The sequence below is a fragment of the Pygocentrus nattereri genome, chromosome 29, assembly GCF_015220715.1.
Source record: "Pygocentrus nattereri isolate fPygNat1 chromosome 29, fPygNat1.pri, whole genome shotgun sequence".
NCBI classification, from domain to species: domain Eukaryota; kingdom Metazoa; phylum Chordata; class Actinopteri; order Characiformes; family Serrasalmidae; genus Pygocentrus; species Pygocentrus nattereri.
Window position 1 is genome coordinate 4,973,385 of NC_051239.1, and position 22,606 is coordinate 4,995,990.

Genomic DNA, 22,606 nt, shown 5'->3' on the forward strand with positions numbered 1-22,606 from the left:
TGACACAACAGGGCTTCCCAATGATTGTGTGATAGATTTAAGCACTGCATGCTGGGTTTTGTAGTAAAAGAATGAACACAATATAACATTTCAAATTCAGATACATAGTAGATGTTAGTTCATCATTTAAATGTGTTGATAAATTATAGTGCATTTAAAAGGCCGGAAAGGTGAAAAACAGAATGCATTTTCTGGGAGAATCAAGCTGTGGTGGAGCAATCCAGTTACCCTAAATGGGCAAAAGCTTTACCCCATTAATTACCCCATTAATGATTAATAATAGAGCCCTTAAATGGCCCAAAAATAGGCCCAACGTTTCATTACACACTTCTAGAACCTAAAAACAGCTCAGCCAATCTGCATTCAAGTCCCTGTAGTAACTGAATAATGAGCCTTAGTATGTAATAAGCCTGGGATTTTAAGGGGTTAATGAGCAATGAGAACAAAATACGAGTGCATATGTGTGTGTGTGTGTGTTGGTAAACCAATAAGCTATTGATCATAATCTGATGTATTACACAGAAACAGATGATTTATCTTCTACAACAAGCCTCTCATAACTAGCAATTGTGTTAAAGTGGCTTGAGGAGATTAATCTAACGGCTGTTTAATTATGACAGATTTTCATGTCTGTTCAAAGTGGCTGTTAATACTTCCCTCCACATAAATCCCCATTAGAGACTAAATATCCAGATTGATTTCTCCATTAAGTGGCTGGTTGAGGTGGAGGAATCAAGAGATACTGCAGCAATACACACAAACCCTCACCAGGGGAACCTCCTTCACAATAACTCTGAAGACGTTCTGGATATAGTGGCTTTTGACTGTAATTAGCACTTATACATGTGTGTGTGTGTGTGTGTGTGTGTGTGTGTGTGTGTGTGTGTGTGTGTGTGTGTGTGTGTGTGTGTGTGTGTGAGTGGATTTGAATGTGATGGTCAAACATGTGCATGATCACTAGGCTAACACAGCTAACCTGACCATCCTAAATGATGATCTACTGTTAGTGTCCACTGTTGAAGCTCACTTCAGTAACGTGACTGGCTAGTGAGACTGATATACTTTCAGCATGTGTACAATACGGGCCAGCACTGGACTCACCATGGCCAGAGGAATGACTCCAGCCAGCTCCTTCTGGACGATGTGGATTTGGGTCTCCGTCTCTTCCGAACCTGCTCTGATGCCAGGATACTCCACCATCCAGGATATCGATCCATTGCCCACCATATCCACAGTGATGTCCATCTCTAGATCCACCTGCACCACCCTCTGCCAGCCAGGCTCCACCCTATAGACAGAGAGAGGGAAGATAATTAATAGAGTTGCAGTGGTTGGATATAGAGCTGGGCGATATGGCCAAAAATGTTATCAACGATAAACAAAATTCATATCGTTCGATATCGATACACATCGCAATACATTTCAAATCATCATTTCTTTCTTTGTGATTTTTGCTCCTGGCTGGTTAATCGCTATCGTTTATGTTCAGAACCCAACAAACACTCGCCAAACCGTGGAACATTTCACAAATGTGTCATGGGAGAGTGGGAGAGAGTGTCTGGTGAGCTGTTTCTATCAGCTGGAAAAGCACGGCTGCAGTTTTTATAATAGTACTAATTTAAGAAAGAAAAGATTATTTTTAGCTGTCTGGTGACGAGCGCTCGGCTATCCCGTTACAAACGCTAAACAACCGGCCACAACAGTGTCAAACTGTACGAACAGCACACATTAGTTGGTTCAGTTGGTCAGTGACGGATCACGCCGCCTTGCTGCCGTCACTGATACCACATCCACATCAGAGCATATCACAGTATTCAAACACCAGCTAGCAGAAATCTGGATTTCTCTATACTGTTGTAGTAGTTTAAGGGGTGAACCACAATATATCAACACCAGACAAACCGAGTCCTCCTTTTAGGTACACTTAAACTGAAATCTGTGCTTTTGTGACTTGTTGGATCTACAGTAACACCAATGTGCTGCTTCAACCTCGCCAGCTGCTAAAAACAGCTAGCCTGGGTAGACAGCGCTCTCCCGCTCTCCAATGCCTCACAGCTCCCTCAGTCTACTTTAGTTTAAATCAGGGCTGGAACTGCATGAACTCACTCCTTTCCTTCACTTTCAATGCTTGGGAATGCACTAATACTACAAATATGACTTTTTGAGCATTGTAACAGTGCTGTAGTTGTGAGGATTGTGATTGTGATTTAATGCTGCTAAAGCTTGTTAGGATGTATGGAAAGAGGGGAGTTCACTGTAGGGCAGCTTATCACGTCACTCACACTTGGTCACAGGGAATGTATAACTCCACACCCCCCTTTCTTATCATGTCGAAAAATTCTGAAGTGCGCCCTCTCCTGGCGACGGCAGAGTAGTATCACTTTCCTTGCATCAGAAAACGCCACCAGGGCTTTCGCTAAAATGTGGAAGGGTGAGAATGGTGTATTATATCGAAAATGTATCAAACTTGTCTTATCGCTCTATTGAGGAAAATTTGCATTGCGATAATTATCGTTATCATTTCATCACCCAGTCCTGGTTGCATAGTAATATTCCATAACACTTATCTTTCTGGTTTGCAGGGGCCTTTCCCTGTGCTCACTGGCGGAAAGGCAGAAAACGCCCTAGACAGGTTGCCAGTCCACAGCACAGGCAAAGGGAAGATCCTGGTCACCCGGCCGGGGAATCAAACCCGGGCCTTTTTTCTGTGAGGCAACAGTGCTACCCACTGTGCTACTATAGCAATATTAACAATTAATAAAGTAACTTTTTTGGTTAAAATTAATTTCTTTAAGGGTAACCTTAAGGTACAAATACCAAAAATTGGTGCATTGATCTTCTTGTTTATATTTTTCAACTTAGGTCCTTCAGTTCAGGCATTTTTTTAATAATTATAAATAATCAAACTGACTTGTAGTAAAATTTGAGACTTTAAGATGCACAAAATAGTTCTAAAATTCTTAAAGAAGTGCAATCAAATTGTTGTGAGGTCTGAAATGTTCCCCCTAATGATCAGGTAAGGATTTTTTTTTTAAAGTCCAAAGCTGAATGCCTGAAAATCTGGAACTGGAAATTTGAGTCTTTGGGATCAACTCCCAGCCCTAATAAGGGAGTTTTACATTTACGGCATTTGGCTGATGCTCTTATCCAGAGTGACTTACAATTTGATCATTTTTACACAGGCAGGTGAAGGTGGTGTTGGGAGTCTTGCCCAAGGACTATTGATATAGTGTAGGATGTTACCCAGGCAGGGATTGAACACCAGTCTACAGCGTAGAAGGCAGACGTGTTACCCACTACACTAACCAACCACAACCAAGCCATGTCAACTCAACATCCTTGTTTAGTTGAATGTTGAATCAGTGAAGCATCTACAGTGGACTATTCAAATAAACTGATACCGAGTGCTCTTCTTAGCTTCTATGCTAATTCTTCACTCTTATCTAATCACACACGTTCATTTTCAAATGATGACCAAGTTCGACTCCAACAAGAATATTTGAATATTTTTTTTTTTGTTTTCAATTCTTTTATTTGGAATCCAGGGATTTTAATGTGACATGGTCTTAGGAATAAAGCCTGGCTCTGAGTCAGCAGAAGCAACTCACAAGTTAATGGGTTTATTTTGAGTCAGAAAGCAATATGAGGTAAGAGCACTGAGGGTAATAAAACAAACTGAGCAGCAGGAACAGAAAATATTTCTCAACTCCTTTAGAGATTTTTCCCCATCTGCATTTCAAACGGGTGGTCTTTCTTTTGCATAGGCGAACTGTTTCAGACTTCTTTCGCAGTAAAAGCAGAATAAAGCTGAGATTGTCACTGAAGGACTGAGGCAGAGTCAGAGAGAACGAGGAAAGAGCTCAGTAAGTTCAGGCAAAACAAAGGCAAAGCCTCCACAGGCTCTCTCATACTGAGAGAACACCACCTTCAAAACATACCCACAGAGGAGAGGAGAGGAGGTGGAGGAGTTCAGCTTTCAGGCACAGCGGTGTAGCTGCAAGTGAGGAAACCCCACCCTTGTAGGTCCACCCTGCTGGTGTACAGTAACTGGAGCACAACCTGTCATGGCTGTCAACACCATAATTACAATTTTTACTCAGCATGAGGAAAACTGGGCACACGAACACATTACACATCGCTGCTGGACGGAAACTTTGTATCTACATTTCTGACATTTTTCCATTTTTGGCATAATTTGAAAATACCAGTGGGCCTTTATATTGTCTGTAGGTTTTGTGATGAATGGACTAAAGAAACTGACCCAAAACGACTTGGAAAAATGTCTGGTTCCATTGACTTACAGCAAAAGTAAAGCAGGTTTTTTGCTTCTCCTGTAAAGTTGCCATTTTGGAGATACAAGGTTTTTTATTCTTATTGTATATCATTATACAAATATTATATAAGAACATATCAATATACCAGACGGAGAAACATGTCACTAATGTGCAAGTTTCAAGTCTTGACACGTGAGTCAGGTCTGAGTCAATACAGGAAAGTCTGAAGTCCTGAGTCAGTACAGGTGAGTCTGAAGTCCTGAGTCAGGACATAAAAGTCTCAAGTCAAGTCCCGAGTCAGAACAGGCAAGTTTCATGTCATGCAAAGTCTCAAGTAAGAATGTCTCAAATCCTGAGTCAATACAGGAACATCTCAAATCCTAAGTCACTACAGGCAAGCCTCAAATCCTGAGTCAGTACAGGAAAGTCTCAAATCCTGAATCAGTACTGGAAAGTCTCAAATCCTAAGTCAGTACAGGAAAGTCTCAAATTCTGAGTCAGTACAGGAAAGTCTCAAATTCTGAGTCAGTACAGGAAAGTCTCAAATTCTGAGTCAGTACAGGAAAGTCTCAAATTCTGACTCAGTACAGGTAAGTCTCAAGTCAGTCCTGAGTCAGTACAGAAAAGTCTCAAGTCAGTCCTGAGTCAGTACAGAAAAGTCTCAAGTCAGTCCTGAGTCAGTACAGAAAAGTCTCAAGTCAGTCCTGAGTCAGTACAGGAAAAATTCTCAAATCCTGAGTCAGCACAGGAATGCCCCAAATCCTGAGTCAGTACAGGAAAGTCTCAAATCCTGAGTCAGTACAGGAAAATCTCAAGTCAGTCCTGAGTCAAAACTGTAATTTTGATCCGTGTTTTTTTCCCTTTCCTCTCTTTGGACAGTAACTTTTTTTTGTACTTGTGCTTAAAATAAAACGATATTTTTCAGCCTTTTTTCTCTGCATTTTATGTTTCATGTCTCTGTAAAGCAGAGAGAGATAAAGGAGTTTAATGACTCTGAGGTTGAAGGTTAACGTGCGGAAAGCCAGCTTTAATCCCAGCGTATTTACATCTGTACTGAATGAAATCACAACCCTTTTACTCCTAGCTTTATGCAGTGTCCTCCTTTTGGGGCAGAGTTTAAGTTCTTATGTTTTTTTAAAACCAACAGATGGTCATTGTCTCAGAGACACAGGAGCTGACCACACTTAAAAAAAGACTAAAATGCTGCTGCAGGCGTGTGACCCATCAGTAATAAAGCTCGCACTTTAACATGCACGTCTTTTAGAGCTGAATGAAAAGTCTAATTCTCTCAGGGAGGTATTATTACTGCTTTCAGCTCTGAACTGAATTACAGACTATACCATGCTAAATAATAGCTTTTCATCAGCAGCTGCTGGATATCAGAGCTGTATTAGCAGATGGAGGTAGAGAAGATTATATAAGGTCACATGGCTTTATAGGGCCACTATTTATAGACGGGTGAAAAGTTAAAGGAAGAACCATCATACAGTGTCAGTAAAGCTCGGCCTACTCTACATGATCTTTTGCCCGATTTTAAACCTGATTTGCCCCCAAATTTTCAAAATCTGAGGCGATTTCCCAGATCGGGAGTTCTATTGGAAGCAACTGATGTGAATTTTCTTTTAGCGTGTGATCTTTAGCCCTCCGATCGAACTCTGAAGTCAGTGTTGGACGAAGTACACAAACTATGTCCTTGAGTTAAAGCAGAGACACCCAAGGTAAAATATCACCCCAGTAAAAGTAGAAGTTCCTCCCTTTAGACCTCCACTTGAGTAAAAGTACTAAAGTATTTCCCTTCAAATGTACTTAAGTATAAAGTAAAAGTACTAAAAGAGTAATTCTGGCTCTGATGTCCTGTTATCATTTTTATAACCAGACTGGCTTCATGAACTCATTTCAGGTGAAAGTCCTCCAGCGTCTCTCTTGGTAAACCAGTCTTTTAATAGAACGTCATTAATTAGTGACGCTGACGTCTATTAAAATGATCAGAAGCACAAAACACTGAAGGTAAACAGTTTCCATCAGGGAGAACCGAGTGGCTCTGAAATCACTTTTTACACACAAGCAAAGTTTCAGCTTCAGATTTATTTACAACTTAGTTCCAAGTTTAAGTTGAATAAAAACTGGCTTTAAACTCAGGATCACAGATGAGCTCCTTTACTATGTTGATCTGTAGGCGTCTGTTCATAAACATAAACCAGCCCAAACTCATTTACTATAAAATGAAATGGTGTTTGTAGAAATTCAGAAAAAAGCCGCGTCAGTCTCGACTGCATATGTGGACATATTTCTATATTGTGCTCTATTTACACAAAGTTAGGTTAGTTCATCATTTATGTTGAACAGACTCTCCCAAAGTTTTACGCTGCTGCGCTGACGTTGAACCGCGTGCTGCACTGGGTCGGTATGACCAACAGGTCAAAACCAGCTCTAAACAAAGTGACCGCTGGGCCCTGATTGGTGCTCTGGCTTTGCGCTTCTTTCGTTTTGACATGTTACGTTTTTATACACACAGAAACCAAAAGGAACGACAGATTTCTCAAAATGTAGGAGGAAAAAGTCGGATATTAGACTCTGAAATGTAGTGGAGTGAAAGGAAAAAGTCGCCCAGAACGGAGAAACTTCAGTACAGATACACCAAAAATACTTAAGTACAGAAACTAATTACAGTTACTCAGTTACTGTCCTACAACGGCAGAGAGCCAAGACAGAGCAGCTGTGTGTAAAACACTGGTAGATAAGAGCTGTTAGAATGTTTATAATGTTGGTTCTGGATGTCAAAACACTCTCTTTACTGTTTCAGCTCAGCTGCCAGTTTGTAGTGAAACATTTATCCAGCTCTCACCGTATCAGTACCTGTCAACCCCATTTCAACCCCCAGTTTTTGCTTTCACTATGCATAAAAACACAAACAGGTCCGGTACGTTTAGCTTTGTTTGTGTCGTGTGATCTGAGGAGATCTGGAAGTTTGAGTTCTTGTTGGAAGCCCAAACTCATCATGTGTGTTACCCTCTCTCTTTGCCTTGTCGTCTAGTCCGATGACAAACTGATGTTCAGTTTGTGATGCTGTCCGTTTTAGAAATCTATTAAGGTTTCAAAAGCTGTGTAGTGAACACCCAGCCTCAGGTTCTCTCTCATTACCAGCTGCTAGAACAGCTTCAGTCCACCTCAATATAGATTCTTCATCAGATAGTCTGTGGAGATCTGATGATGGTGATGGAGAGCGATGACTAGCATCGGTCCACAGTCTCTACTATGTGTTAACTGCAATCTTCTTCTTCTTTCGGCTGCTCCCTTTAGGGGTCGCCACAGCGGATCATCTGCCTCCATCTTGCCCTATCCACTGCCTCCTCTGCTTTCACACCAACCATCTCCATGTCCACCTTCACTACATCCATAAACCTTCTCTGAGGTCTACCTCTTCTCCTTCTACCCAGCAGCTCCATCGCCAACATTCTTTGCCCAATATATCCACTATTTCCTCAACACATGTCCAAACCATCTCAACCTGGCCTCTCTGGCTTCATCTCTGCAATGAACAGCAATAATGTTCCCAAGTCAGACTGACCACATTGACCACCCAAAAGTAGTTAAAAATGTATATTTTCTCTAAAAACATTATCTTTAGCTCAATGAATATCAAAGTTAGTTTTTTACCCATTGTAGATCATGCTTTACTTACAATAATTCACTGATTTTTCATTAAAAATCTTTTTCAAAGTTTGGTCTTTACATTGGCAACAACACATTTGATTCATTTGACTTTTTACACATTTTTGACATTTTCTGTCACGGAGGCATGTTGACTAATACAGAGAAAACTTCTGTTCTGGAACAAATTCATTGACCACTTCAATTCAAATAATGCTAAACGAGCCAGACGTCCAGCAGAAAGTTTCATGCTCCAAATATTAAAATACAGGGTGAGTCAAAAGTCACAGGAGAGGTTTTATTTTAGTTTATTTTTTATTTTATTATCGACTTTTATGTCTGGGGTCATCTCAAACAAATTGTGTATGCTGAGAAAATCCGCAACAAACACCCCCTTCAGCCCGGATCGTGGAGGCTTGTGACAGCAGTTCTCCAGAAATTCTCATGCAGGTTCATAACGACTGGATCCTGCGCCTTCAGCTCTGTGTTCAGCACCAGGGACAGCACACTGAACACGTCAAATAGCTGCATCACAGGCAACGTTCCCAGTTGTTGTTGCAACTTTGTTTTGATAACTTTTGAACCACAAGAAATATTGCGAATCTGATTGCGGCAATCGATTTCTGAGACAATTCTGGTCTTCTGTGATCTGCTACATGACCACCTTCCCATTGGAAAAACTTGCCAATTTTTTATGTATTTTTACATTTTGAAATGGGTCTATTTGACCTGGTACATAACAGAAGGATTAAATGAGGTAATGACCTGGTAACTGTCAATGCCGGAGCATCATTTACACACTTGTTCAAATTTCATCTGTGAAATATGGTGGTGGTAGTACCACAGTTTATATTGAAGTCACTGTAGTTACTGAACAAAAAGCCTTAATGTGTGTAATTTTAGGATAAATCTTCATTGCAGATTAGACCCAAAGGTCTGTGCTAAACATTTTGTCCAGTGCAGAGGTCAGTTTCAATGTACGCTGCACATGCACTCTCCCACTTGTGGAGAACATGGTGAAGGATGACTCATCCGAGTACATGACTTTTGCAGATCAGTTCTGATGGTTTTACACCATTGACCTCTCAGACGGTCATTCGTCTTTATGATTAGGGGCAGCTCTATATCCTTATAATCTGATCACATCCTGCATTGACACTCTCAGTCATCTTTCACACTAATTACATGCATCGGACTCACTGAATGGGCATTGCTGACGTCTTTCTTATCTCTAAATGTGAATGTTGAGGTCACTTCAGTCACTTTTCCTATTGAGACATTGGCCAGTTGAGCAGCCTTTGTGACTGAAGCTCTTGCCCCAATAATGAGCTCCTCTTTCAAAGTCACTTAGATCTTTTCCTTTTGATCGTCTTCATCCTAAATTGAGGTCGGCTGACCCTGCTCTGAATTTTTATGCAGGCCACAGAGCAGGACTTCACTGTTAAATGTTTAAATGTGTCATGCAGTACAGACACCTGGAAGCTCTTCTGCACTCGTTCTGTTCTCCTCTCACTTATTCAGGTTGTTTCCTAACGTATCTGCTGTTCGTAGGCGTACAGTTGTCTTACCCATGCTCTGCCCACTAATGCATTCTTTTACAGCAAGCTTTACAGACGATCCCATTCAATCTATTGAGAAGCGAGATTGTTATTAGCTTCAAATTACATTGATTGTTGATGCGTGTGAAAGCAAACGCTGTCAGAACCTACTTTCTCGTTGTGTGATCAAGCTAGCACAGGGGTCGGCAACCCAAATCTTAAGAAGAGCCACTTTGTTCTCTCAAACAAAAATCAAACCACCTTAGGAGCCACAATTCTACTGAAGTAACCATTTGTCCATTTGTCCATGTCCATTTTATTGAAGTAACGTTTCACCATCTTGGCTGTAAACATGTCTCAGTATGTACTAATGTGCTAATATAGGCTAAAAAATATTTAAAAATACAATATAAATGAAAACACAGACTTACTGTGCTCTGCTTTAAGCTTTAGCTCAGCTATGATGTTCTCACATCTCCAGCAGGAAAGTTTTCCACAAAAGTAAAACAGTTTCTGGTAAAATGTTTCTCAACGTTTTGATTATTTATGAGGCTAAAGCCAGTTTCTCATTCATCAGCTTCTTGTTTCAATCTTCTTGCTCCACCTTGATGGAACTTAAATGGTGCCTGAATGCAACTGCTGCTCCATTTAAGGTGGAATGGGAGAATTCAAGCACGAATCTGACTTCAGCTGCGTGACTTTTTATTGTTTGAAAGTTTCTGGTCGCAGATTAAATGTATCAGGAAACCAGCTGGAGTGATTATAAATGCTAATAATTCCATTTGTCTCCAAATTATCAAGGTTCTTTTTCTTTGTCATTTTCTTAGCTACGAGCTAGGTGAGAGTGTTGTCTGTGTTGCTATGGTGATCAGTAGTGTGTGTGCCAACAGGGTTAAAGGGTGAATTAGCAGTTCTACATTAACTGCAGCGTTTCAGACCATTTATACACCAATAGTGTGTCAGGCATAGCAGTGTAGCTGTAACTGACCAATTTATCAGAAAGTGCCCTGTTGTTGGTCCACTTAGGTTTTCTCACCCCATTGTACACTTTGTGTTAGCCATCCTCTAGCACTCATGAATGTTCAGTTTCTGACCCCAGAGACCCTCTTGTCATGATATTTTTACTTGGCAAACCACTCTGAACCAAGCAGTGACACTGAGCAATGCTGTGTTGAGAATGACCCACAACCCAAATAATATCTGGTCAATGGTGGTCCTATGGACCATTTCCCTTGGCTCTGACAGCACTGCATAAAAAACAGACATAATTCTGTAGCAGAAATCACTGCATGGGCTCAGAAACACTTCAGAAAACCATTGTCTGTGAAAACTGCATCCACAAATGCAAGTTAAAACTCTAAAATGCAAAGAAGAAACTGTAAATAAACAGGATCAAGAAACACTGCCACCTTCTCTGGGCCCAAGCTCATTTAAAATGGACTGAGGTGAAGTGGAAAAGTGCTCTGTGGTCCAACTAATCAGCATTTACATGTCACGCCAATATTCATGAAGGCATTGGGGTGCATTAGTGCACATGGCATGGGTGACGTGTACATCTGTGAAGGTACCATTAATGCTGAATGTTTTTGCCACATATGCTGCCATCCAGACAACGTCTTTTTCAGGGAAGGCCTTGATTATTTTAGCAAGACAATGTCAAACCACATTCTGCATGTATTACGACGGCATTGCTCTGTATTAAAAGAGTCCAGGTGCTAAACTGACCTGCCTGCAGTCCAGACCTGCCACCGCTGAAAACATTTTTAAGGTTATGAAATGAAAAATATGACAAAGGAGACGCTGAACTGAGAAACAGCTGAAATCCTGTATCAAACAAGAACAGGAAAAATTTCACTTTCTAAACTACAGCAGCGTCTCCTCAGTCCCCAAACACTTACAGAGTGTTGTTAAAAGAAGAGGTGATGAAACACAGAGGTAAACACGACCCTGTCCCAACTTTTTTGGAATGTGTTGTTGGCATTAAATTTAAAATGGGCATATATTAAAAAAAAAAACAATAAAATTTCTCACTTTCAACATGTGATATGTTTTCTTTGTAGTATTTTCATTTAAATGATTTGCACATCACTGAATTATATTTTTATGTACATTCTGCACAGGAAAGGAAAAAAATTTTTTTTTTAAAAAAACGGGGTTGTATTTTTATGACATTTATTTCTCATTTTAGGATAAATCTTCATTGCAGGTTAGGTATAAAGGTCAGTGCTAAATATTTTGGGAGACAGTAGAAAAAAAAGATGGATGAATGAAATTAATGTTTGTAATTAAGATCCCATCAATTCAAATGTTCACTATTTAATATTTATAAAATGTAAGACAATAAGACTTTTTAAAGAACTGTAAGAAGACAAATAGACTTTAGCAACATGTTCTCACGTTTCATTGTCACGATTGGCCCCTCTCAGTCCTGTCCATGTGTTCATGTTTTGGTTTAGCCCATATGGCATTGTTTTGGTATCCGTAGTCCTGCCCCTTATTTTCTGACTTTGCCCCTGATTGTTTTCACCTGTCCGTTGTTTTCCCGGTGTCATATTTAAGCCCCATGTTTGCCCTTTGTTTTCGCTGGTCTTTGTTTGCTTTGTTGGTGTTATATGCTGTGTTGGATGTTCTGTTTGTTCTGTTGTATTCAGGTTTATGTCATGTCTGTCCCCCGATCTATCCGTGTTGGCTCTATAACCCTGGACTGTCTCGACCCCGATTCTGGATTTGCCCTTAATAAATCTCGCTTATCTCAGCACGTGCATCCACCTCCTCGCTCTACGTTACATTCATGAAGTTTTATAAACTTTTCCACAGTCACGGAACAGAGCAGCGACATGACAAAGAAGCAGAACCTGATTGGTCCTCTTGTGTGTATTCGCACTGCTGACTGGCTCACAGATAGAACCATATAGAGTTTGACTTTGAGACAGAAGCTTTTTGTTTTCCAGATAAAGAGTCCAAAAATATGTACAACTTAAAAAAACACCTCACATAATGTTAAGAAGTTAATAACATAATTTTGACGAATATATCTGATGGAGACGAGATGTTCTACAGTGCGTAATCTAACCCTACAAAGCTGTGGTGTTTTTGTTATTTTGTCCACCCCTTTTAGATGGTATTGTTTCTGCTACACTAGTGAGACTGAACCTATAAACATTTCAGCACCACGGACAGCAACAGACACCAAATAGCAACAATGCAGTTGTTTTCGCCATTTAGACAATTTTTACACTGCAGCTTACTCTGGTGGTGCCAGTGGAAACAGTGTGCAACTATAAACAGGTTTTGGTGGTTCTAGTATGTCGTCCAGGATAGATACAGTAGATGGATGGATAGATGGATGGATGAATGAATGGATGGGTGGGTGGGTGCACCAGTTGCAATACTTTACTCTAAACATTTGGAACTACTTTTTGTGGCCAATATTGAATACACACTATATTGGCAAAAGTATTCACTCATCTGTCTTCACACTACACCATAGAAAATTTAGCAACATTACATTCTTAATCCATAGGGTTTAATATGATGTTGGCCCACCCTTTGCAGTTTCCACTCTTCTGGGATGGCTTTCCACAAGGGTTGGGAGTGTGTTTATGGGAATTTGATCGTTCTTCCAGAAGCTCATTTGTGAGGTCAGACACTGATGTTGGACAAGAAGGCCTGGCTCACAGTCTCCGCACTAATTCATCCCAAAAGTTATCTGTCAGGTTGAGGTGAGGACTTTGTGCAGGCCAGTCAAGTTCTTCTACACCAAACTCGCTCATCCATGTCTTTATGGACCTGCTTTGTGCACTGGTGTGCAGTCATGTTGGAACAGGAAGGGGCCGTCCCCAAACTGTTCCCACAAAGTTGGGGGCATGAAATTGTCCAAAATCTCTTGGTGCTGAAGCTTTAAGAGTTCCTTTCACTGGAACTAAGGGGCCGAGCCCAACTCCTGAAAAACAACCCCACACCATGATCCCCCCTCCACCAAACTTGATTGGTCACTCCAGAGAAAACGTCTCCACTGCTCTAGATTCCAGTGGCGGTGCTTTACACCATTCAATCCTTTGCATTGCGCTTGGTGATGTAAGGCTTGGATGCAGCTGCTCGGCCATGGAAACCCATTCCATGAAGCTCTCTAGGCTGTTCTTGAGCTGATCTGAAGGTCACATGAAGTTTGGAGGTCTGTAGTGATTGACTCTGCAGAAAGTTGGTGACCTCTGTACACTATGCGCCTCAGCATCCGCTGACCGCTCTGTCATTTTACGGGACCGACCACTTCATGGCTGAGTTGCTGTCATTCCCAGTCGCTCCACTTTGTTATAATCCCACTGACAGTTGACTGTGGAATATTTAGTCATGAGGAAATTTCACGACTGGACTTGCTGCACAGGTGGCGTCCGATCACGGTACCACGCTGGAATTCACTGAGCTCCTGAGAGCGACCCATTCTTTCACTAATGTCTGTAGAAGCAGTCTGCAGGCCTAGGGGCTCGGCTTTATACACCTGTGGCCATGGAAGTGACTGGAACACCTGAATTCAATGATTTGGATGGATGACTGAATAACTTTTGGAAATATAGTGTATATTTCAAACTAGGGACTTTTGGTGTTAGTTTTTCCTTTCCTGAGCTCTTATTTAAAGGCCATAGAACACCTATGATTAATAAAATCATGGCTGTGATGATCTACTTCAACTGAATGATGAATTGTGACGTGATATGACTCAAAACGCTTCCTTTCGTGTTCTATTGCTTACGTGAGAACACACTACTGACAGAATGACAGCAGTATTATGGCCTTTTCTGGCCTCTGTCCAGCCAAAACATCAACAAGAAAACCCAGACTAAAGAAAGACTGTTGAGAACAAACAGTGAGTGTGATAACAGGACAGTGCAGACAGCTCCAATTACAGCTTCCCCACAGAACAGCACTGAAATAAATGCTCTCTCAGGACAGAGTTTATTCAGCCTGTCGCTGCCCCCTCACTGTCTTTTAACCCTACTGAGTTATTACTGTTGTTTGGCTATTCTATTCAAATGTAATTGTTAGGTCTGCTGAATGATTAAAATCAATAATCATGAGTGAACACATTATTTTGTGGTCAATCATGACTGCTCCGATTATTTTGTGTGGTTGATTGCAATTTATTGTGAACTGATTTGTCTTTTTAGCTCAAATTTGACACTAAAGAAAGATTGTTTTTCACTTAAGAAACATGTATTTTGTTCCAGCTTTCTTCAACTTACTGTCTGTTAATTTCAATGATTGTATAACATCATTGTATGAACTCAAAACTCAAAATCCATGAATCTAAACTCATGGATGCTTGTTAAAGTGGAGGCTCTCGAGGAGAACTGGAGCTCCACCAAACTGCTGCTTTTGTTAGTTTGCTGCTTGTTGATTTATCCTGTTTTCCTGCGAGTCTTGCTGCCCAGTGTTGTGTAGTCTGCTGAATGTGTTGCTTTAAAAGACATTTAAAAGTTGTATTTGAACAAGAGCTGCTTCAATGGGTGATGATGATGTTCACATAATCAAAAATAGTAGTAACTTTCATAGTTTATCATGTTAAAACATTATTAATGTTCAATTTGACAGCTCTCATAATTATACCACTATAGATTTAACTATACAGGAGAACATTACCTGCATTGTGCCAACTGTAAAGTTTGGTGGAGGAGGGATAATGCTATAAAGCTATGGGGATGTTTTTCAGGGGTTGGCCCAGAACCTTTAGTTCCAGTGAAGGGAAATCTTAATGCTTCAGCAGATGGAGACATTTTTAACAGTTGTACATGTCCAATTTTGTGTGAACAGTTTGGGGAAGAACCTTTTCTGTTCCAGCATGACTGAGCACCAGTGCACAAAACAGCTCCATAAAGTCATGGCTGGAAGAACGTAACTGGCCCTCTCAGAGCCCTGACCTCAACCCCATCAATCACCTTTAGGATGGATTAGAACCAATATTGCAAGCCAGGCCCTCTTGTTCAACATCAGTGTCTGACCTCACAAATGCTCTTCTGGATGAATGGACAAAAATTCCCACAAACACACTCCAAAATCTCATAAAAGGCTTCCCAGAAGAGTGGAATATCCTCTTCTACTTACAAATGCAAATGTGTTCAGAATCTACACTTTCCACGGATTTGTCTTCTCTTCCTGAGAAATAATCAATAAAAAGTTACGACATGCTGTTATCATCAGAAATAACAGCAGCCCCTAATGGTTAAATCTGTTCTCTGGCTGAGGGGCCAGGGCTTATCGGTTAGGATGATGAGTGGAGCGTGCAAGAGAGGAGGAGGGAAAACAGTGAGCAGAGAGATAAACGAAAGGACAGAGTGATGTGGTGATGCAGTGGAATTTAACACATGAAGGCCGCTGGCAGAGGGATGGTTATTCGGGCAAATCCAGACATTGTTATCCATATACAGATAACAGGCAGGCAGGTACAGTGTAGCCAAACCTATGATCAGAAAACAGGTAACCAGGCAACACGATGGAACCACCTACACTGGCAGACTAGAGGTGCAGAGTATATCTGCGACCAATAAATACGCTGATAAACTGAGAAACTTAAGAATAATAATACAGTAAATATTTACAATCTATAATGTAGTGGCTTATTTAGAAACTGTAGAACAGACTCGGTTTATATCACAATACCTACATTTAGAGTCGGTTATTCATTCAGCCTAATGAGAAACTGTAGAACAGACTCGGTTTATATCACAATACCTACATTTAGAGCCGGTTATTCATTCAGTCTAATGAGAAACTGTAGAACAGACTCGGTTTATATCACAATACCTACATTTAGAGTCGGTTATTCATTCAGCCTAATGAGAAACTGTAAAACGGACTCGGTTTATATCACAATACCTACATTTAGAGTCGGTTATTCATTCAGCCTAATGAGAAACTGTAGAACGGACTCGGTTTATATCACAATACCTACATTTAGAGTCGGTTATTCATTCAGTCTAATGAGAAACTGTAGAACAGACTCGGTTTATATCACAATACCTACATTTAGAGTCGGTTATTCATTCAGCCTAATGAGAAACTGTAGAACGGACTCGGTTTATATCACAATACCTACATTTAGAGTCGGTTATTCATTCAGCCTAATGAGAAACTGTAGAACAGACTCGGTTTATATCACAATACCTACATTTAGAGCCAGTTATTCATTCAGTCTAATGAGAAACTGTAGAACAGACTCGGTTTATATCACAATACCTACATTTAGAGTCGGTTATTCATTCAGTCTAATGAGAAACTGTAGAACGGACTCGGTTTATATCACAATACCTACATTTAGAGTCGGTTATTCATTCAGTCTAATGAGAAACTGTAGAACAGACTCGGTTTATATCACAATACCTACATTTAGAGCCGGTTATTCATTCAGTCTAATGAGAAACTGTAGAACGGACTCGGTTTATATCACAATACCTACATTTAGAGTCGGTTATTCATTCAGTCTAATGAGAAACTGTAGAACGGACTCGGTTTATATCACAATACCTACATTTACAGACGGTTATTCATTCAGTCTAATGAGAAACTGTAGAACAGACTCGGTTTATATCACAATACCTACATTTAGAGCCGGTTATTCATTCAGTCTAATGAGAAACTGTAGAACGGACTCGGTTTATATCACAATACCTACATTTAGAGTCGGTTATTCATTCAGTCTAATGAGAAACTGTAGAACGGACTCGGTTTATATCACAATACCTACATTTAGAGTCGGTTATTCATTCAGCCTAATGAGAAACTGTAGAACGGACTCGGTTTATATCACAATACCTACATTTAGAGTCGGTTATTCATTCAGCCTAATGAGAAACTGTAGAACGGACTCGGTTTATATCACAATACCTACATTAAGAGTCGGTTATTCATTCAGCCTAATGAGAAACTGTAGACCGGACTCGGTTTATATCACAATACCTACATTTAGAGTCGGTTATTCATTCAGCCTAATGAGAAACTGTAGACCGGACTCGGTTTATATCACAATACCTACATTTAGAGTCGGTTATTCATTCAGCCTAATGAGAAACTGTAGAACGGACTCGGTTTATATCACAATACCTACATTTAGAGTCGGTTATTCATTCAGCCTAATGAGAAACTGTAGAACGGACTCGGTTTATATCACAATACCTACATTTAGAGCCAGTTATTCATTCAGCCTAATGAGAAACTGTAGAACAGACTCGGTTTATATCACAATACCTACATTTAGAGTCGGTTATTCATTCAGCCTAATGAGAAACTGTAGAACGGACTCGGTTTATATCACAATACCTAAATTTAGAGCCGGTTATTCATTCAGTCTAATGAGAAACTGTAGAACAGACTCGGTTTATATCACAATACCTACATTTAGAGTCGGTTATTCATTCAGTCTAATGAGAAACTGTAGAACAGACTCGGTTTATATCACAATACCTACATTTAGAGTCGGTTATTCATTCAGTCTAATGAGAAACTGTAGAACGGACTCGGTTTATATCACAATACCTACATTTAGAGTCGGTTATTCATTCAGTCTAATGAGAAACTGTAGAACAGACTCGGTTTATATCACAATACCTACATTTAGAGACGGTTATTCATTCAGTCTAATGAGAAACTGTAGAACAGACTCGGTTTATATCACAATACCTACATTTAGAGTCGGTTATTCATTCAGTCTAATGAGAAACTGTAGAACGGACTCGGTTTATATCACAATACCTACATTTAGAGTCGGTTATTCATTCAGCCTAATGAGAAACTGTAGAACGGACTCGGTTTATATCACAATACCTACATTTAGAGTCAGTTATTCATTCAGCCTAATGAGAAACTGTAGAACGGACTCGGTTTATATCACAGTACCTACATTTAGAGTCGGTTATTCATTCAGCCTAATGAGAAACTGTAGAACAGACTCGGTTTATATCACAATACCTACATTTAGAGTCGGTTATTCATTCAGCCTAATGAGAAACTGTAGAACGGACTCGGTTTATATCACAATACCTACATTTAGATTCGGTTATTCATTCAGCCTAATGAGAAACTGTAGAACGGACTCGGTTTATATCACAATACCTACATTTAGAGTCGGTTATTCATTCAGCCTAATGAGAAACTGTAGAACGGACTCGGTTTATATCACAATACCTACATTTAGAGTCGGTTATTCATTCAGCCTAATGAGAAACTGTAGAACGGACTCGGTTTATATCACAATACCTACATTTAGAGTCGGTTATTCATTCAGCCTAATGAGAAACTGTAGAACGGACTCGGTTTATATCACAATACCTACATTTAGAGCCGGTTATTCATTCAGCCTAATGAGAAACTGTAGAACGGACTCGGTTTATATCACAATACCTACATTTAGAGCCGGTTATTCATTCAGCCTAATGAGAAACTGTAGAACGGACTCGGTTTATATCACAATACCTACATTTAGAGCCGGTTATTCAATCAGTCTAATGAGAAACTGTAGAACAGACTCGGTTTATATCACAATACCTACATTTAGAGCCGGTTATTCATTCAGCCTAATGAGAAACTGTAGAACAGACTCGGTTTATATCACAATACCTACATTTAGAGCCAGTTATTCATTCAGCCTAATGAGAAACTGTAGAACAGACTCGGTTTATATCACAATACCTACATTTAGAGTCGGTTATTCATTCAGCCTAATGAGAAACTGTAGAACGGACTCGGTTTATATCACAATACCTAAATTTAGAGCCGGTTATTCATTCAGTCTAATGAGAAACTGTAGAACAGACTCGGTTTATATCACAATACCTACATTTAGAGTCGGTTATTCATTCAGTCTAATGAGAAACTGTAGAACGGACTCGGTTTATATCACAATACCTACATTTAGAGTCGGTTATTCATTCAGTCTAATGAGAAACTGTAGAACGGACTCGGTTTATATCACAATACCTACATTTAGAGTCGGTTATTCATTCAGTCTAATGAGAAACTGTAGAACAGACTCGGTTTATATCACAATACCTACATTTAGAGACGGTTATTCATTCAGTCTAATGAGAAACTGTAGAACAGACTCGGTTTATATCACAATACCTACATTTAGAGTCGGTTATTCATTCAGTCTAATGAGAAACTGTAGAACGGACTCGGTTTATATCACAATACCTACATTTAGAGTCGGTTATTCATTCAGCCTAATGAGAAACTGTAGAACGGACTCGGTTTATATCACAATACCTACATTTAGAGTCAGTTATTCATTCAGCCTAATGAGAAACTGTAGAACGGACTCGGTTTATATCACAATACCTACATTTAGAGTCGGTTATTCATTCAGCCTAATGAGAAACTGTAGAACAGACTCGGTTTATATCACAATACCTACATTTAGAGTCGGTTATTCATTCAGCCTAATGAGAAACTGTAGAACGGACTCGGTTTATATCACAATACCTACATTTAGATTCGGTTATTCATTCAGCCTAATGAGAAACTGTAGAACGGACTCGGTTTATATCACAATACCTACATTTAGAGTCGGTTATTCATTCAGCCTAATGAGAAACTGTAGAACGGACTCGGTTTATATCACAATACCTACATTTAGAGTCGGTTATTCATTCAGCCTAATGAGAAACTGTAGAACGGACTCGGTTTATATCACAATACCTACATTTAGAGTCGGTTATTCATTCAGCCTAATGAGAAACTGTAGAACGGACTCGGTTTATATCACAATACCTACATTTAGAGCCGGTTATTCATTCAGCCTAATGAGAAACTGTAGAACGGACTCGGTTTATATCACAATACCTACATTTAGAGTCGGTTATTCATTCAGCCTAATGAGAAACTGTAGAACGGACTCGGTTTATATCACAATACCTACATTTAGAGCCGGTTATTCAATCAGTCTAATGAGAAACTGTAGAACAGACTCGGTTTATATCACAATACCTACATTTAGAGCCGGTTATTCATTCAGCCTAATGAGAAACTGTAGAACAGACTCGGTTTATATCACAATACCTACATTTAGAGCCGGTTATTCATTCAGCCTAATGAGAAACTGTAGAACGGACTCGGTTTATATCACAATACCTACATTTAGAGCCGGTTATTCATTCAGTCTAATGAGAAACTGTAGAACAGACTCGGTTTATATCACAATACCTACATTTAGAGTCGGTTATTCATTCAGTCTAATGAGAAACTGTAGAACAGACTCGGTTTATATCACAATACCTACTTTTAGAGTCGGTTATTCATTCAGTCTAATGAGAAACTGTAGAACAGACTCGGTTTATATCACAATACCTACATTTAGAGTCGGTTATTCATTCAGCCTAATGAGAAACTGTAGAACGGACTCGGTTTATATCACAATACCTACATTTAGAGTCGGTTATTCATTCAGCCTAATGAGAAACTGTAGAACAGACTCGGTTTATATCACAATACCTACATTTAGAGTCGGTTATTCAATCAGCCTAATGAGAAACTGTAGAACGGACTCGGTTTATATCACAATACCTACATTTAGAGTCGGTTATTCATTCAGTCTAATGAGAAACTGTAGAACAGACTCGGTTTATATCACAATACCTACATTTAGAGTCGGTTATTCATTCAGTCTAATGAGAAACTGTAGAACAGACTCGGTTTATATCACAATACCTACATTTAGAGTCAGTTATTCATTCAGCCTAATGAGAAACTGTAGAACGGACTCGGTTTATATCACAATACCTACATTTAGAGTCGGTTATTCATTCAGTCTAATGAGAAACTGTAGAACAGACTCGGTTTATATCACAATACCTACATTTTTGACCACTGTCCAACCACAAAATCCCAGGCTTATTACATACTAAAGCTTCTTATTATTCAGTAACTATAGGAACTCCTGGCTGAGCCTTTCTTAGGTTATAGAAGTGTGTAGCAAAACTTTGGCCATTTGTTGGACTCCGGCCATTTATGGGATTAAATGCATTTGTCTGTTTGTAGACAAATCAATAAACATTTTTGGGTGAAAATGGTCAAAAATAGAGCGAGTTTATACAGAAAACAACTGGCCTACAGAAATAAAGTGTCAAAATCGAAGTCACCATAAGTCACTTTAATGGTTTAATGGTTTGATGATTAAAAACACTGTTTGTGCCTTTTGCGTTCCACAATTCTGACGGCTTTTAGCTTCCAAGCTTGTTGTTCACAGTTCCAGTTTCACCTTACATATTACAGCTTTCACATTCTGGTGCCTTTGGGTGTTTAAAGTCTACTGGAAACTACATTACTACTGTGAAAACTACATTAAAGCTGTGAAACGCAAAGCTAGCTCCAGCATTGTTCATCATTACGAGCCACTCTTCAAAGACGCGTTCAAACCGCTTGAGCTGCAGTAGATCAACAGTGAAAATGTCAGCTGTGTGGAATGATTTCATAGTTTCTGTGAGGAACATCTAACATTTTTGATAAATGTTCTTGCTGAGCATGAAGAGGGGATACAACACCGACAGTCTTCTCCACTACAGGTTTGATACCACCTGAAAACAACAGCCACACGTGGACTTCAGTGAGACAACAGAAGCACAATGAAAGTCCCTGCAAGCGCGGCATCACCATCTGTAGACCGTGTTTGACCAAAACATTTAAAATGACAGCAAAATTGCAGATTATTATGAAAAATAATGGAATTCATTGCTTTGGAAAAACAACTTTTCTTTGTTGACTCTCTGTCATACAGTGTGATGTTTTTATTAAATTACTGCCGTTTTTTTTTCCAGTTTGTAGGTTTGGTTTTGACCCAGTGTGTCCTGAATTCAATTTTTGGTTTCAGCCAAGAATTTTCATTGCATCTCTATTATGAAGATGTCATTAAGTGTCAGTTCCAAGCTCTGACTAGCACTTGAAAACATGCTAGAAGCTGGAAATGAACTGGAATGAGCAACGATGTCTTCTTTAAAAGTCAAATTGATAAAAAAAGACAGGACTTGTCAATAAGACACACAGAGGAGTCGAACACATTAGACGTGTAGGGCAGTTTGCCCAGTTTTTCTTGCCGTCACCCTGTACAGCGGGGCAGTCGGCTGCTCTTATCACCCAGTGTGCAGCATGCCGTGAGCTGGT

General features: G+C 39.7%; 1 protein-coding gene across 1 annotated transcript in view; it reads right to left on the bottom strand.

Moving 5' to 3' along the window:
• Positions 1 to 22,606, bottom strand: part of si:dkeyp-14d3.1 (transmembrane protein 132C) — a 361,378-nt gene that overhangs the window by 55,749 nt on the left and 283,023 nt on the right. Inside the window, exon 4 of the mRNA XM_037536000.1 lies at positions 1,102 to 1,288. Coding sequence (XP_037391897.1) covers positions 1,102 to 1,288 — 187 coding nt within the window. The remainder of the gene's footprint in view (positions 1 to 1,101; positions 1,289 to 22,606) is intronic.